The sequence below is a fragment of the Magallana gigas genome, chromosome 4 (genome assembly GCF_963853765.1).
Source record: "Magallana gigas chromosome 4, xbMagGiga1.1, whole genome shotgun sequence".
NCBI lineage: Eukaryota > Metazoa > Mollusca > Bivalvia > Ostreida > Ostreidae > Magallana > Magallana gigas.
Window position 1 is genome coordinate 1,519,227 of NC_088856.1, and position 17,895 is coordinate 1,537,121.

General features: G+C 33.9%; 2 protein-coding genes across 2 annotated transcripts in view; both read right to left on the minus strand.

Moving 5' to 3' along the window:
- Positions 1 to 17,189, minus strand: part of LOC105323102 (UDP-xylose and UDP-N-acetylglucosamine transporter) — a 69,420-nt gene extending 52,231 nt beyond the window's left edge. Inside the window, exon 1 of the mRNA XM_066080842.1 lies at positions 17,185 to 17,189. The gene's annotated coding sequence lies outside the window, so the exon portion shown is untranslated. The remainder of the gene's footprint in view (positions 1 to 17,184) is intronic.
- LOC105323101 (uncharacterized) overlaps positions 1,181 to 17,895 on the minus strand; it is a 43,971-nt gene continuing 27,256 nt past the window's right edge. Inside the window, exon 2 of the mRNA XM_066080840.1 lies at positions 1,181 to 3,801. Within this exon, the coding sequence (XP_065936912.1) occupies positions 1,773 to 3,801 (2,029 nt within the window). The 3' untranslated portion in view covers positions 1,181 to 1,772. The remainder of the gene's footprint in view (positions 3,802 to 17,895) is intronic.

The window sequence follows — 17,895 nt, forward strand, 5'->3', positions numbered from 1 at the left end:
ATTATTAGATGGAAAATAAAAATATTAACTTTTTACATAGGAATATATAAAGAAAAATGCTGGAACTTGTGTGAAAACACAGGCTGTGCAGATTCCAAAACATTTTTCCCTTGAGAAAAGTGGGAATACTAGAGGGGGTGGGGGTTAAACATTTGGAGAAAAATCTTCTCCTGAATACTAACACAACAAAAGGAGCTTCACGTTTACCATAGAAATATGTGGATAAATTGTTTAACTGTTTGTGCAAGATAGACTGTTTAGGTTTAAAGATATTTTGAATTTGATACAGTAATGTTTATTTGATTAGCTATTGTTATACCCCTGTAAAACAGTTACTATATAACTCTATACGAAAAAAAAGTCCAGCATTATGACTGTTGGACTGGAACTGTTGGATTTGAACTGTTAAAATCGACTGTTAAAAAAGACTGTTGATTGATGACGTCACATTCCACGAAAGGAGTTATTAAATTAGTAGGGGTATAACAAAACAGTTGTTGACAGTGTCTCGGGCAACAGTTGATCTATTGGACCGACTTGCAAACTGTTGCCCAAGACCTAGAGCCTTGGGCAACAGTTTGCGAGCCGGTCGGACAGATCAACTGTTGCCCTTGAACCCAGTCAGCAACTGTATACTGTTGCTCAGGTGAGCAGTATGGACCTTTGGCCACTTGTTCTAAGATTATAAAACTAGCAATCATTGTTTGTAGAAAAAATATTCACAATCGGCGTCAATCTGTCGACATTAAATCATTTTTATTGTTTATATGGATCTACTTTCTCCTTTTCTCTAATTCTTTTTTCTACTTTTTTATATTAAAGAAGTAGGATAACTTTGTTGTTTTTGTCCATCAATGCATTACATAGAAGAACTATATGTAACAGTCACAGGCACCTGATGTTGTATACTTTTCTCATAATAAAAATGTATACCGATACCCTATATCAAATAATACATTATACAATGTAGATATAGGGTATAGGCCTATATTTTAGTTTTGAGAAAAATATATAACGTCAGGTACCTGTGGTGAAGGTTGACATGTACATGCAAGTACAATATTTGGAAGTCAGAATACAGTTCATATGGTCTGTGCAAAAGTTTTATTCATGAACACAAAACTGATGCATATTCACCATCAAAAATATCTTTAAAAAGACAACAACAAATGATTTTACAATATTTATTTTAGGTGTTAGAGTTGACATTAACAATGCATTTGAAACTTAAGGTTTGTACATTCGAAAGCAAACAAACCGGTTTAAACTACATGTACTGGTAGTTAAAAACTAATTTTTCATCGTTGGCAAAAAAAAACCACAAATAAAATAAAGTGGATTTTTAAAGAATGGCGAAGATTCTTTGAATATGTAAATATTATGTTATAAATACATATAATGCAATGGGAATCGCTATATTATTTATAGGTTTTTGTTAAGTAATGCAACAAAAACATTAATAAATTATTAAACTATCTAGCATTGAGTTAACATTTGAGGATCACTGAAATAATTCAGAATAACATTTCAATGTGAACTTATAATTAAAAGAAGTTGGGTGATGTTTAATTAACCATTATAAGCACATGTACAATAATAGTAGCAACATATCTTGATATTGAACCACTTTGCACTGATAAAATATAAATATTGATGTTTCTAATAATGTTGATCTGGAAATGTTCCCCTGAACATGATTATTTTTCTGTGTGGAAATTACTCTTACCCAGCATAAATTTGTTCTTATTTTCCAATCAAGACATAGTGTTTATTTACTGTAGTAGTGTGGACTGAACCATATCCTGTATTCTCCCCTGTGTAGTTGTTTGTATTTTGTGGTATGGATACTGTGTGAGTGACTGTTGGTATGAGTATATAGCAGCTTGGAGGTTCCCTGTGATCTGTTGACAGATCCCCAGGATCTCCCAGGAGATGTCTCTGAGTAGATCATATACATACAGTCCCTGATCATGGTGGATTAGGACCTGTAGATCATCTAGAGCTGCTTGTGATAATGTTGTATCAATGTGTCTGTAACACAAGAACTCTAGGAAGTGTAACATTACAAACACTGGGATATGTAATGTAGGATGTCTGTTCTGTAGAGCAGACTGTTGTTCTGGTATTAGTTCACTGATATAACAGATTTCATTGTCAAGTGTGATATCCCTTGCTACAGCCTGTCTCATCTTTGTAGACCAGGACTGTCCCCCTACAGCCTCAGTATACCTCTCTCTGTCTACATGTCCCCTATACATCAAATATGGCTGTGCTAACTTGACTTTTATTATCTCTATAACAGATAAAGCTTTCCTGTATCTGAGTGTATTGTAATAATACATGGCAATGTACAACATATTGGATATACATCCAAACCTGGCAGCTAATTTCAGCATAAGACAGGATATTCTGTTGGCAATATATACATGTTTGTTAACAACTCCCATAGTGTACATGTTATGTAATATAAATGCAGTATTTTTAAAGAAGGAGGATGACAATTTCCGTAAAATGGCATCTTGATACTGATGCAGAGGAGAATTTACCAACTGCTCTACTATTTTTATAGCTTGTAAATGTAGAGGAAGGTCTGTGATATCAATATTAATAGATAAACATTGTTGGACAAGTTCCAGATCAAAATCAACTTCATACCTCATTGCATTCTCATTTGTACAAATTGAAAGCCTAGGATTGTACAGGACACCAATGACATAGGACCTGATAGAGGAACTCTGTAATAGACAGACAATACCTTTCTTGTACAATTCGTGTAACTGTAGGAACAATCTATTTTGTGTTGGGCCACGGACCTTTGCCAGAAACAGGTTGTTTTGTGGGATGAAAAAGTTTGGACAGACTCCTTCATGCACCCATTTAAGGAGGAGTTTAAAGCATATCCAAAAACCAGCCAGGAGATTTTGTGGACACCAGTGAGGTAGTGTGTTTTGTTGAATCGCCCAAAAAACGGTTGTCTTCATGTGATAGGAACACAGTAGTTTATTGGTTTCTTCTGACTGTTGATTGATCACTTCTTTTAAGAAACATTTTAGCAATCCGTATATCAAAAACTGACTGTGGTTCATTGAGTACACAAGTTTACATTCTGCCAGAGAAAAAGAAAATCTCCACTGTAGGTTTTCATTTGGTCCTAATGGGTGTCCTATTGCTACAAAATGACACCCATTTCTGACAATATCATGAACAACTTCAGGATCAGGCCATGAGTGACATCTGTCTATCCACGAGGAGGCAGACTGAGGCCAAAAGTCACAAACAAAACAATGGGCATTGTCATATTCTAATCTTCCTGCTATATTACCACTACCACAGGGTCCATGTTCAGTAGAATTAGGCATTGCTTTTGAACAAGTTAACTGTCTGTATATAGAACTAGATATATAGACTCTGTTATTCATTCTGACACATGCCGATTGGACTTCTCTGTCTGTTGTTGGTGTCAGTAACTGAAGTAGAGTGAATCCTGGTGGACTCTCAGAACTGTCAGAGAGAATCAAGATTGTATTGGCTGTGTTGTAATACTCAGACTGAGACATGTCCATGATCACTCGTTGGTCGTTTAGCCAGAACATACTGTCTATATCTGATCCAATCAATCTGAACCCTTCTCTGTAACTGCCACTCATCATCCCAATAATCCCATCATGAGGTGTCAGTCGTCCAGCCACCATCTCCCTGATGTCCGTTGTCTCCCTCCTAATGGCGACCTGTTGTGAGGTCCCCACTATCTCACATAGTCCCACAAACACTGACTCAGACATGTGCTGCAGTCCCTCACACCTGTCAATATCAATACAAATACATAAACATTGACAGCTACAATCTTTTTTTTTCTCTTACAGTATTCTTTTTAATAAATAGCTAATTTATTCATTATGTCTAAATATAGATTTAAAAGTATCAAAGGAATTAGGGTGGTCTCTACATGTTTTTGAGCGTAGTCCTATTGTAAAAACGTAGTAGAGAGTTTGCGACACAGGTACAACCGGGAGGGGGGGGGGGCTAAAAAAAATTACTCGTGAATACCGTTTGTTTAAATTGTGTAATTGTAGGACACCCTTATATATATATATATATATATATATATATCCAAATCACAAAAGAATTTTCTCAGTGTCCGGTAAAAATATAATAAAAGAAAAAAAGCAACACTAACTGCAAAACATAAGCGCTTTCATTGTTAAAAATCTTCAGACGTTTTACAGTCGTTAAAACTATGACGTAATTACGTTACCTAGTGATAACGTCAACAATAATACTATGACGTCATAATGCTTATTGAAGGAAACAATCATAGAATAAAGTTATATAGCCTTATATACAGTAAAACAAAATCACAGACGATGAAACAGTCTATATCAAACTATTTAACGAAGGTTTTAGTGACTTTATAAAATGTTTTTCTTTTTCCCTTCGTTCAATTGCATTGTCAGTATACAGTTTATAAAACGGAAAAACTGAAAATTGTCCGTGGCCACAAATATCAAGATGTTCACTAAGTTTAATTTTTCTGTACTCGGGTTGATTGACGTGTTGTTTGTGTATACGAATACGGGTGCGTAGGGTTGTTCCAGTTTCTCCTATATAGAATTCGTTGCATCCGCTACACGTAATGTTGTATATAACATTTTTAGAGGCACAAGACATGTTCGCATTAACAATAAAGTCCTTGTCCCCGAACTTGAACGATTTCCCGACTTTAATGTATTGGCAAGTTCCACAGCGGGGATCGTTACACTTGCTGACAGAATAAGATTGACGTTGAAAAGAAGACTTGCAAAGTATCCTTCGGAGATTCCTGGGTTGTCTTTTACTGTTGATGAAGTTATATTTTTTCAGCACTTCGGACATTTTTTCATCAGTTTGTAGAATGTTGTTAAGTTGACGTACGACTGGAATAATATTAATATCATTCGGATTATGCGTAGTTACGAGTGGTAATATCTTTAAATCAGAGGTGTTATTTTCAGGAGGATTAATAAGATTTTCCCTGTTCAGTGCTAATGCCTGTTTGATACCATCGTCTATGATTCCTACTGGATAACATTGTTTTATCAGGCTTGCTTTCAATTCATGTAAACGCTCATTTCTTTTTTCGTTGTCGCTAACTATGGTACATACTCGCCTTGCTAAGTTGTAAGGAATTGCGCGTTTAGTATGGCCCGGATGGCAAGAGCTGAAATGAAGGTACTGATGGGTATCTGTTGGTTTGTAATACATGTCGGTGGTTATATTTTCTCCGCATTTAGAAATGAGCACATCCAAAAATGGAACACAGATCGCACTTTCATCTAGCGTAAAATTAATGTTTGGATCCAGATTATTTACAATGTCTAAAAAGACTGTTAAATTGGCGTCGCTCTCGTTCCAGATGATAAAACAGTCATCAAGATATCTTTTCCATCCATTTTTTATATTTTGTGCGGTTTGATGGTTAAATTGCCGTCTAGCTTTTTCATACATTTTCTCTTCTAAGTATCCTAAAGTGAGGGTGGCATAAGTAGGGGCCATTTTAGTCCCCATAGCCGTTCCTTTAAGCTGCAAATAATGTTTGCCGTTAAAAGAGAATGTGTTGTTTTTAAGGACTAAACTGCTTGCCTCTAGGATAAACTTCCTTCAATAAGCATTATGACGTCATAGTATTATTGTTGACGTTATCACTAGGTAACGTAATTACGTCATAGTTTTAACGACTGTAAAACGTCTGAAGATTTTTAACAATGAAAGCGCTTATGTTTTGCAGTTAGTGTTGCTTTTTTTCTTTTATTATATATATATATATATATATATGGTTTATTCAGAGTTAGTTCTCCTACCTATGAGTATTATGCGTAAACTGCGCATCATTAAATATTGGTTGAAATTGATTACAACAGAAATTGTATTTTACGCAATATTTATGAAGAATTGGTTACACAATTGATACCAAAGTCATGGTGTTTTAATATCAGAGAATTATTAGTATCACTGAGTATGCATGAAGTATGGCTTTCACAGAATGTGGCAAACACTAATGTTTTCTAAAAAATGTAAAGCAGAGGTTGACTGATTTTTTTTTATACAAGAAAAGAGATGCATTTTTCGAGTCATCCTCTAAATGTTTATTGTACAAGTATCTGCCTGACACTTTTACTAACAATCTTATTTGCGTAAAAATATTCCGGAAAACCTTGTTAAATTGTCCTTTTAACAAAATATAGACTGTCATCGCATATGCTTTTGGTAGAGCAAGGCCGTTATAATGGAACTGTCAGGTCGTTGCGTATCTGTAAATATTGTAATTTAGGTGAAGTGGAGGAGTGAAGTGAATTCCATTTTATACTTATCTGCCCTTTTTATAAATGTTTACGTGTATTGTATTTTAAAAGAGTATTTCTGGACTCGTCCTTCTACAAGTTAGTTCAACTCCTTGACATTCAAAATCGCAAACAATTGTGCCATCTCTCAATGTATCTGCGTGAGGCTGGTAAAAAAAACTGGGATTGTCAGACTATTCCTACACCCAATGAATGTATTACCATTATTAGGGTCTTCCGTCTTCAGCGGAAGACCCTTCTATTATTCTATTGTTTCTTTTTCACTTTTCTTATTCTTATTAAGGTCTTCCGTTTCCAACGGAAGACCTTATTGTTATTGCTTTGTTTCTTTTTCCCTATTCTTATTATTATTATTTTTTTTCTTCCTATTTTTGTGCACGCGATTTCTCAGAAACGGCTCGGCCGATCTCAATGAAAGTTTCAGATATGATAGATATTGGTCTGAACCTGATTAAAAAAAATTTGTGTTGATGACGTCACATCCGTTTTTGAGATATTGAGATTTTTCTAATTTTTATATGGGTATTTTGTCTTCTGCTGTTCTCCTAAACTATAAGAGATATTAAGCTCAAATTTCTACGGTAGGTAAAGGAAAGATTGAAGTTTTGCATGATTGTTGTTTTGTATGTTTAGCACTACTGGCGCCAAAGCTCGCTACGGCTCGAAAATTGACATTAAAAAAGCGTCGTGAATTTTTGTGTTTTTCTCTCTTTATCTCTTTTCTGGAAAATATTTTGTTAAAACATGTAATGTAAAAAAAGTTTATATTTACAAGACCTTTCAGCTGATATCAAGAAAAAGGGGCTGGCCCCTCCAATAAGGGACCTAGAGGGCTCTAAAGTCTTTTTACCATAACTCTTTACCGAGGGATATTTTGTAATAAATTATAGAAGCAAATATGTTTATTATACAGTTATGAAGCCAAGCAGTATAGAGATTTTCTCATATGTTACGTAATTAAGGGTTTTTAGGGGCCAAAAGTCCAAAATTTCGATCACCCATGTCTCACAAAGGAAAAATATTTTGTAATGCAGTACAGAAGAAAAGTTGTTCAAAATGATGTTCCTAACAAAATGCAACCGTCAAAATTTCGTTAAACGGCCCCTAAAAGCAGAAAAGGGACCGGCCCCTAAAACCTTCTTTCTCATATATCTCCAAAACGGTAACGAATTTCTAAACACTTGTTGAACAAAATTGGTGTAAAATTCAGTGACCTTTTATTTGATATCAAGAAAAAGGGGCTGGCCCCTCAAATTAAGGGACCAAAGGGCTCTAAAATCTTTAATCTGTAGCCCTTTACTGAGAGATATTTTGTGAAATATTATAGAAGCAAATGTGTTTATCTTATAGTTCTGTATTCAAGCAATGTAATGATTTTATCAGGTGTTACGTAATTAAGGGTTTTTAGGGGCTAAAAGTCAAAACATTTGATCACCCATATCTCAGATAGGAAAAATATTTTGTAATGCAGTATAAAAGAAAAGTTGTTCAAAATGATGTTCTCAACAAATTGCAACCGTCAAAATTTCGTTGAACGGCCCCTAAAAGCAGAAAAGGGACCGGCCCCTAAAACCTTCTTTCTCATATATCTCCAAAACGGTAACGAAATTCTAAACACTTGTTGAACAAAATTTGTGTAGAATTAAATGACCTTTTAATTGAAATCAAGAAAAAGGGGCTGGCCCCTCAAATTAGGGGACCAAAGGGCTCTAAAATCTTTAATCTGTAGCCCTTTACTGAGAGATATTTTGTGAAATATTATAAAAGCAAATGCGTTTATATTATAGTTCTGTATTCAAGCAATGTAATGATTTTATCATGTGTTACGTAATTAAGGGTTTTTAGGGGCCAAAAGTCAAAACATTTGATCACCCATATCTCAGAAAGGAAAAATATTTTGTAATGCAGTATAAAAGAAAAGTTGTTCAAAATGATGTTCTCAACAAATTGCAACCGTCAGAATTTCGTTAAACGGCCCCTAAAAGGAGATAAGGGACCGGCCCCTAAAACCTTCTTTCTTTCTCAACTATCTCCAAAACGGTAACGAATTACTAAACATGTGTTGAACAAAATTTGTTTAGAATTTAACGACCTTTCATTCCATGTCAAGAAAAAGGGGCTGGCCCCTAATAAAAGGGGACCAAAGGGCTCTAAAGTCTTTAATCTGTAGCCCTTTACTGAGAAATATTTTGTGAAATGTTATAGAAGCAAATGTGTTTATCTTATAGTTATATATTCAAGCAATGTAATGATTTTATCATGTGTTACGTAATTAAGGGTTTTTAGGGGCCAAAAATTTTCTAAACACTTGCTGACAAAATGTGTTCAGAATTAAATTCACTTGAATCCAAGAAAAAGGGACTTGCCCCTTAAATTAGGGGATCAAAGAGCTCTAAAATCTTTTATCTATAGCCCTATAATGAGAGCCATTTTGTGAAAGGTTATTAAAGCTAGATTAGGTTAAAAAAGCAAGAGAACTTATACAAAAACAATACAATAAAGCATTAGTACTTCACTCCTTTTCCATAACATGTTTGCTGTCGAAAATCAAACTCGATGATGTCATATTTCATTCTAAAAATCGAACGGAAGACCTCCTCGTTGCTCGCAACGAGATCGTGTCTAGTTATTAGGGTCTTCCGTCTTCAGCGGAAGACCCTTCTATTATTCTATTGTTTCTTTTTAGGGTTTTCCGTTTTTCAACGGAAAACCCTTCTGTTATTCTACTGTTTCTTATTATTATTTTTTTTTTTTCCCGCAAATTTTGTGCACGAGATTTCTCGAACATTTTTTGTATGATTGCTATGAAACTTTCAGGGTATGTAGATGATATTAATATCTCTAGACGTTTTTTTCAAATTTTTAAAATTCACTTCCGGTTATGAGTTATTGCCCTTTAATTGAAAATTGGGGGGTCTTTTGTCCAGAGTTGATCTCGGGAACTACAGATGATAGATGCATGAAATTTGGCGAAATTGTCGGTAACATTTTATAGTTTTGCTGGCATGAAAATTTTGGTAATTTCTTTGTTAGTTTTTGAGCTATTTGTCGCCAAAGTTTAAGATTTTTTCGGGGCTGAAATTTTGTTGCTTTTTGTATTATAACCTTTAAACTAAATATATTTTGTTAATACATATAGAACAAAAGTTGTTTAGAATAACGAGAGCTTTCATTTAAAATTAAGAAAAAAGGGCTGGCCCCTATAATTAGGGGTCAGCAGCTCATACACGTATTTTTCTGATAGCAAAAATCGTTATCATTTTATGAAAAAAAATTAATTCAGTTATTGTTAATATATTAAATAATGTCATTTGGTATCAAATTTAAAAAGTTCTGTGCCCTATTTTTTTTTCAAATTTCATAAAACAAATATGTGTGAATCGTAACGTTACATGAACGAGTTAATTTGTCTACATAGACACACAAGCGAACAAATGCCACTTTAAGGCCCAGGCATATACTGCATTACGTTGTGTTGCGTCTTAGATAAATAGTTGTGATTCAATTTCATTTTTTTCATCTATATCATTTATGAATTCAATGAACACACATTATTTTAACGTTCTATGTGCAACTATTTGTCGGGGCGCCCCTGTTTGTAACCCCCGCGCGCGCCGAATGTAAACAGTAACGAACGGCATTGTAGAAAAGAGAGAGTCGTAATGCAGAAGAGAAGTTGTGTATTCTTTCGACGTACAAATGCATTTTCAATTTACTGTGAAACATATGAACATGCACAGGGAACAATACTACATATTTGTTTAAGGAGGATATTTTTCTCGTGTGAATCGTTTACGAGGAAATTCTGACAGCCACACTTCTGTCGACGATCAGCCGTTGATAAGCTACGAGTAATAAAGGGGAAAAGATGGACATTAAAGTGTGTGATTTATGTGGATGTTACTGAAGAAGGTGAGGCTTTTACTCCTTTTAAAGTTTAAAAAAGTTAAAGTTAAAATTTAGTATATAGGCTAGTATAGATGTACATGTAAGTACGTGCACACTGTTTGTTTTTGTTATGGTGTGGGTGTTTGTTTACTAGGCTAACGTGTAATTTTTACATGTTTCATGGATGTTTAGACTCGCTCGAGGTTCATGGGGGACTGGAAAGGGTAACTGAATTTATCTATTTAAAAAAATAACAGATTGTGAATTTTCAACTCAAAATTCAAAGCAGGGTCTAATTAGAAACATATCATATATTCTTGTGCAGAAGACTCCAAATGTAGTCATGAATATCCTGTAGACATAACTACAAGTAAATAAAATTGTATACTTCAGACTTCAGAGTTAAAACATGACTTTAGTATCTTTATGATGCCAATCATTGTATCATTAGAAAGGTTTAGCAGACCAACAGGTACCCGGTACATGTACTTGTACATGTAGGTTACAAGTTAGAACTATGCGTACTATTCTACCAGTTCACATAATTTTTCTTGTTTAGCAGTTATGATGTGTACTTAAATTGTCCTTGTTAATGTTTTAAATGTAATTTTTTATTCTCTTTTTTTAATCTGACTACTGGCAGTACTGGCCTGCGAGCAGTTCTCGTCGAGGACCATTTCTCGCTGGTGCACTGTAACATCATATTTTCGTATATAATTTTATGTGTTGATAAAATGACGTAACAATGCACTGGTGAGAAATGGTACTCGGCGAGAACTGATCGCACGCCAATATTGATTAATAACAGACAAAAACTGAAGGTTGCGCGTGTTATTTTTTATTGAACAACATTGTTTAAAATAATTCTTTATATATGTGATGATCAGACCGGTTTGAATACCAGTGCCAGATAGCTCAGTTGGTAGAGCACCTGACTAGAGATTCAGGGGGCCCAAGTTCAAATCATCGGTTTGGTCCTTCATTATTTCTCCCATCCTGTTACAATATTGGTGTTGTGACCAACCCCTGGAACTAACAGGTTAACTCCTGCCAGGGGTGATCTTCGAGGGTGAAGATCATTTAAGGGGGAAGGAATGTGACGGTCAGACTGGTTTGAATACCGGTGCCAGATACATGTAGCTCAGTTGGTAGAGCACTTGACTAGAGATTCAGAGGGCCAGGTTCGAATCCCAGTTTGTTCCGTCGTTATTTCTCCCATCTTTTACATATACATGTATATCAGATATATGACAGATGATTAAGGGTCATCACATGTTTTGCAAGATGCAATAAGTGTTAAAAACCTTTACTTTACAACACAATACATATAAGTGAATATTTATGTTTCCTGTTATTATTTGGTGTGGTTTTCTTGACAGTGTCGCATAAACAATTTACCCGCTCCTAAAACACAAACTTTCTTTTTGTGGATTCAGCTTACCGCTGATTGGCTGCTGTTGCAGCAGACAAATAAGATATGCACGCACAAAACACAATGAACTTATCAGAGAATGAGTTGAGTTTATTTAAACTGTTGGAATTTGGGGTTTTTTTTTTTTAAATGTATACTTGTGACAAAACATTTATGTGGTACATACAGCTGTAGCTTTGTGAAGAAAATTTTGGTTAGACCATATATACCTATCATGCAAGTAAATGATATTTACAAAAAACTTGCAATTTATGGCGCACGAAATATACGCTAGTTTTATAAAGATTGACATACATGTAATGTACCACATTCTGTGAAAAATAATTTATTAAAAATTCTTCATTAAGTTTACTCATACATGTTTTATGCTTATTACACATAGTATTGTTTTTAAAACATGTAATTTATAAGAAAATAAGCAAAAACCCTTGCTAAATTTATTTGCAAAAAAAAAAACACAGTAGAATTGATAAAAAATGGTATACCAGAAGTTAATACCAGTACATGTACTTTGACGCTGTTCGGTGGGTAATATTCGTTTGTAATTTACGAATTGAAATATTGACTGTTGCACTACAAGTACGGTAATAAACTCTCTCTCTCTCTCAAACTCTCTCTCTCTCAATTTGATAAGTGTTTATACCTATGAAAATTTTTTAATATTATATTATGACTTGATATGCAAATTTTTGATCTTGTACTGCCTAAATGTTATGTCATGTATTGGGATATGTCATACCTATTACACTGCATGGTCAGTGTATTTTTTCCAGAAATACTATGCATATGTTAATGTAAACACAGCTATTACTAGTACATGTATGTAAACACAGCTAATTATTTTTTTTTTTTATTTCAGCTCAAAACAGACTCTTGTTACCACATGGCTTTTACCGGTACCTGTTGATTCTTGTGGGTCAGCTCCTGAGATTAACCTGTCACCTCTATCCACATGCATATTCCTTGTGTTCTACAGACTATTTACCGGTAATTCAAATTAAATCCGATAATGCATAAACAATAATGGAACTTGAAGAAAGCATCATGCCATGTTGTGGTTTGTGTTTGATAAGAAATTATGAAAACAAAATTAAGGCTGTTTATGAAGAAATTCATAATTGCTGTGAAAATTTGTTTTTCAATAAAAGTATGCAATTATGTTTCCTTTATTTTTTATTTCATAAAGATATTTAGATGTGTTTACATAATTGAAAAATCCCCCCCCCCTCTATTTAATTGTCTGCATTAAGATTACATGTCGGATATGTAAATGTACATTTGACTTTGAAATAACATCTGCTATGATAATTACTTTTGAAATGAACAAGAAACAACCTATTTCTACCTTTCTAAGGTATATATGCATTAAAAAAAGTAGAAAAACATGTCAAATTTGAAAATTTTTCATTGAAATCAACTCCATCTGTCTCCAGCTACCTGGGTGTGTTTGAATTTAATTTTAATTTAAGGCAGATGTCTAACTTGTAGGTTGTAACTTACTGTTTTAGCATGGTTAGAAGGAGAAAATCAGAATAGATTAGATATTCACTAAATATGATTGTTAGCTTACTTTTTTCATGAAAACAAGAAATCACAAGCAGGACAGCTGTCTATTTGTTAATTAAAATGGTACAAATCATACAATAAACAAATAAAGATCAAATTTTAGAATCATTGATGATTGTTTTCATATGTGTGAGAAATTACTCAAGGAAATTGCCACACGTTTCATAAAATTAGGTAAAACATTTCAAACCATGACTTTTTATGAAAATCAAAAGATTGGGGGGTGGGGGGTATACATGTAAGGGTATTTCTAAGTGATGTGAAGCTTTTATCATGATTATATCATGTAGGGGTATGTTGTATTGAATAAGGTTTCTTTTTAAAGGTGGTTGAACAAAAGTTGACCTCTAAAAGGTCAGGTAAAGATGTTTTACTATGGAGAACCCTGTAAATCTGTGTTTACTAAAGGAAATTGGAAATGGTGGGTTCACTTAAATGGCCATATTTTTATTAAACCTCAATGGAATTGGCAATATGTGGTATTCTTTTTCTCAGAATTGCATTAGCTTTCTTAGTCTTTTCATAAAAATGTTAGTGTACTAAGTTAAAGGTACAAGGAACAGTTTCGGATAAAGTACCGTCAATATTTTTGTAAAATTGAGAGTGACTGTACTCGAAGGTTTATCATTGTTGCGTAGATTCATGAAATGAATTTTAATGATTATCAATAGTTAGAGGGATGTCTCTTGTTGGAATTGGTAAGCAATATTAAGGCCCCTGATTTTAAGTACATGAGAAGCAGAAATAAATTGTGAAACTTGCGGCTATGACAGATATGTTGACTTTACAGTGAAATTGAAGGTTACAAACGGGAGGTTATATAACATGAAATGTAGGTGGATGGGATATTATATGCCTATTTAGTATTTACTGGGTATGAGGACAATAGCAAGTTTATTGTCCCCAAAGACAGCAACTATTTAATGAGGCAAAGCCAAGGGAAATAGTTGCTGTGGAGTGGGACAATAAACTTGCTATTGTCCGAATAGTCAGTTAATTGGTATTTCATTATACAGAAGAAAACTTTATTTGTCAGCGATGCACAATTTCTTGATGATAAACAAATTAGAGTTAAATCAAACTTTGTATTTAATGCGGCGATCTTATTAGGTCAGAGGTGTTCCGAGTTTAAGGTGATATGGGACATTTCCATGTTGTGACGTATTGTTTATCGAAATAAACAATAAAATAAAGTGTAATTATATAAGTACATGTAGTTTCTTTTCAAAAATGGTCACATAACTCCTTAGCACAGTGGGTTAGAGGGTTACTAGGAACCTGTAAGTCATGAGTTCGAATCCCGCTGGGGTTTTTACAATTTTTACCTTTTCAAATATTTTTAAAAGCTATTTTTTGGTTAAATATTGTAAATATTGATGACTATTCACCATGGGCAGATAGCATGGATACTATTTTAAATTAGATAAAAAGGCATGTTTATGGGGGCGCCTTCTAGTGATCAATTTGTCCGTCTGTCCATCCGAGATGGCTTGACAGGAGCATAGCTTCTCTCCCCTTGGCCCAATCTGGCTCATACCTCATCCACAGGGTTCCTTTGGTTGAAGGATGTGCAGTGACCTTGAACCATGTTTTTAGGTATAAGGTTAAGGTCATAGCAGAATTATATATATAAAATCCTTGTCTGGGGCATATCTTTTTTCCCTTTGGTCCAATCTGGCTAATACTCACAGAGTGTCTCTATGGTTAAACGATGTGCAGTGACCTTGCATGAAATTTCTAGGTAAAGGGTGAAGATCATATCGGATCATGCAAAAATCCTTTTCTGAGAGCATATATAATTTCTACTAACCCTTATTTGGCTCAGACTTCACATAAGCAGAGCGTTTGAGTAAAGGGTGAAAGGGTGTGTAGTGACCTTGAACCTATTTTCAGTGAAAAGAAACTGTGAAGGTCATAGCAGAATTATATTTTTACAAATCCTTGTCCGGAGTATATCTTCTCTCCCTTTGCTCCATTCAGCCTCATACTTCACCCACATGATGCCTTTGATCAAAATATATGCAATGACCTCGAATGATATTTGTAGATGAAGAGTCAAGGTCATATCAGATCACACAAAAATCCATATTTTAAGAGCATAGATATACTCTCCTTTTAGCCCCAATTTGGCTAATATTTTACCTTTACAGAGTTTATTGGTTAATGGCGTGCAGTGACCTTGAACCAAGTCTGTCAATGTGAAGGCAGGGCTCGACATTAACGCTTGTCCACTTGTCCGGTACCAGTTAAAAAAATATGCGGACAAGTGAATATTGCTGGCCACTTGTCCGACTGGACAAGTGCATTTTTTATAGTAAGAAGTCTCCAACATTTAAAAAAGAAAAGAAAGTTTTGTGATAAGTTTATCTGTAGTCTCGTTATAAGTTTATCGATTAGTTATTTTGAATTTCGATCCCGACATCAAATTGCGATGCAATTGAGTTACTCTTGATCGGGATTGAAGTTCACTAATTTCAAACAACTTTCAAGGTGTGGATCTTAGTTCTTACAAAGTACCAAACACATATGTTAAGAAAAAGAAAGGAAGAAAAGGTAGCAAAGATAAAGGATTATGGAAAGAAATGTAACTTATTTTAGGTTTCATTCATCATTGATAGACTATGATGACATTCCATGTTTAGTTTAAAAAACAGCTGAGAAATCAATATAACAGTTACATGTATTTTTAAACCTGATGCTAAATTTAAGATGTCTTGTAATTTGCCATGACAAAGCTACAGCTGACAAATCATGTTTAATGTTATATAGAACAAATACATGTACATAATTATAGGAAAGACACTTTAAGTTTCCATTTAAAAAGTCAGGTTATTAATTATAGCTAGAGTATTAATCAATAAATGATTTTATTTTAGTAATAGAGTACTGTAGTTCTCAAGTTGACAATATTTGATCTTTAATATTGAAAATTTTTCGGACAAGTGAAGTTGAAGTTCGGACAAGTAAATGTTTTGGTCACTTGTCCGAATGGACAAGTAGGAAAAAAAGTTAATGTAGAGCCCTGGAAGGTCATAGCAGATCTTTTTAAAATTAGTTTTAGACAGTAGATTGTTTTCCAAATATGCTTAATCTTGGTCAGATTGAACAAAAATGCATGAATGTTAGGAGGAATGAAATTGAATTAAAAGTTCTATGCCAGCTGGAAAAATTTCAAGTTATAGCTCAAGGTCAAAGCAGAATTCTCTGAAATTACATAAGCGGGGCCCTTTGAAATGTTCACCATTTCAATGTTGTCTGGTTCATAGTAATTTTACATAGAAAATATTCACAGAGGTACAGTAAAGTAAACTTTACATCGATAAGTTTCTGACAATTAATGACGCAACGAGCACACAGTACGAAAGGTCAACCCTTTGAAAAGCAGTGAAGAGAAAAAGTTGCTCAGAATTATGTTTTAAACAAAATTGATTTTTTACGTAAATTTTAATTTTGCATTCTGGGTTAAGAAAAAAGATGTTAGTTCAAGGTAAAGTAAACTTGTACCTAAAATGAAGTCAAATTTGTTAACTCGTACTTAAACACATTGGTTTTTTTTGTTAAGTCGTTCTTGAAATGGTTAAGGGTTTTTGGTTAAGTCGTACTTAAAAACATTCGGATTATGTTAAGTTGTACCAAGAATCATTCGATTTTTTTTATCTTTTTGTACTTAGGTTTCTTTGTTACTAGATAAAGAACTCTGCTTCTTAGACGTACTTCTAGCGTTGCTTTCGACATTAACGGAAAACCCACTCGTTGCTTTGCAACGAGCTTTGCTCTAGTTCACTTTTCTTATTAGGGTTTTCCGTTTTTCAACGGAAAACCCTTCTGTTATTCTACTGTTTCTTATTAGGGTTTTCCGTTTTTCAACGGAAAACCCTTCTGTTATTCTACTGTTTCTTATTATTATTTTTTTTTTTTATCCGCAAATTTTGTGTAGGCCATTTCTCGTACATTTGTCGTCTGATTGTTATGAAACTTTCAGGGTATGTAGACAATGTTAATATCTCGAGACGTTTTTTTCAAATTTTTAAAATTCACTTCCGGTTATGAGTTATTGCCCTTTAATTGAAAATTGGGGGGTCTTTTGTCCAGAGTTGATCTCGGGAACTACAAAAGATAGTTGCATGAAATTTAGCAGAACTGTTGGTAACATTTTATAGTTTTGCTGGCATGAAAATTTTGGCAAAATATTTTTTAGTTTTTAAGCTATTTGCCGGTAAAGTTTAAGGTTTTGGGGGGTCTGAAATTTTGTTGCTTTTTGTATAATAACCTTTAAACTAAAAATAATTTGTTAATATGTATAGAACAAAAGTTGTTTAGAATAACGAGACCTTTCATTCAAAATTAAGAAAAAAGGGCTGGCCCCTATAATTAGGGGTCAGCAGCTCATACACGTATTTTTCTGATAGCAAAAATCGTAATCATTTTATGAAAAGAAATTAATTCAGTTATTGTTAATATATTAAATAATGTCATTTGGTATTAAATTTTAAAATTTATGTGCCCTATTTTTTTTTAAATTTCATAAAACAAATATGTGTGAATCGTACATGAACGAGTTAATTTGTCTACATAGACACAAGCGAACAAAAGCCGTTTTAAGGCCCAGGCATTTACTGCATTACATTGTGTTGCGTCTTAGATAAATTGTTGTGATTCAATTTCATTTTT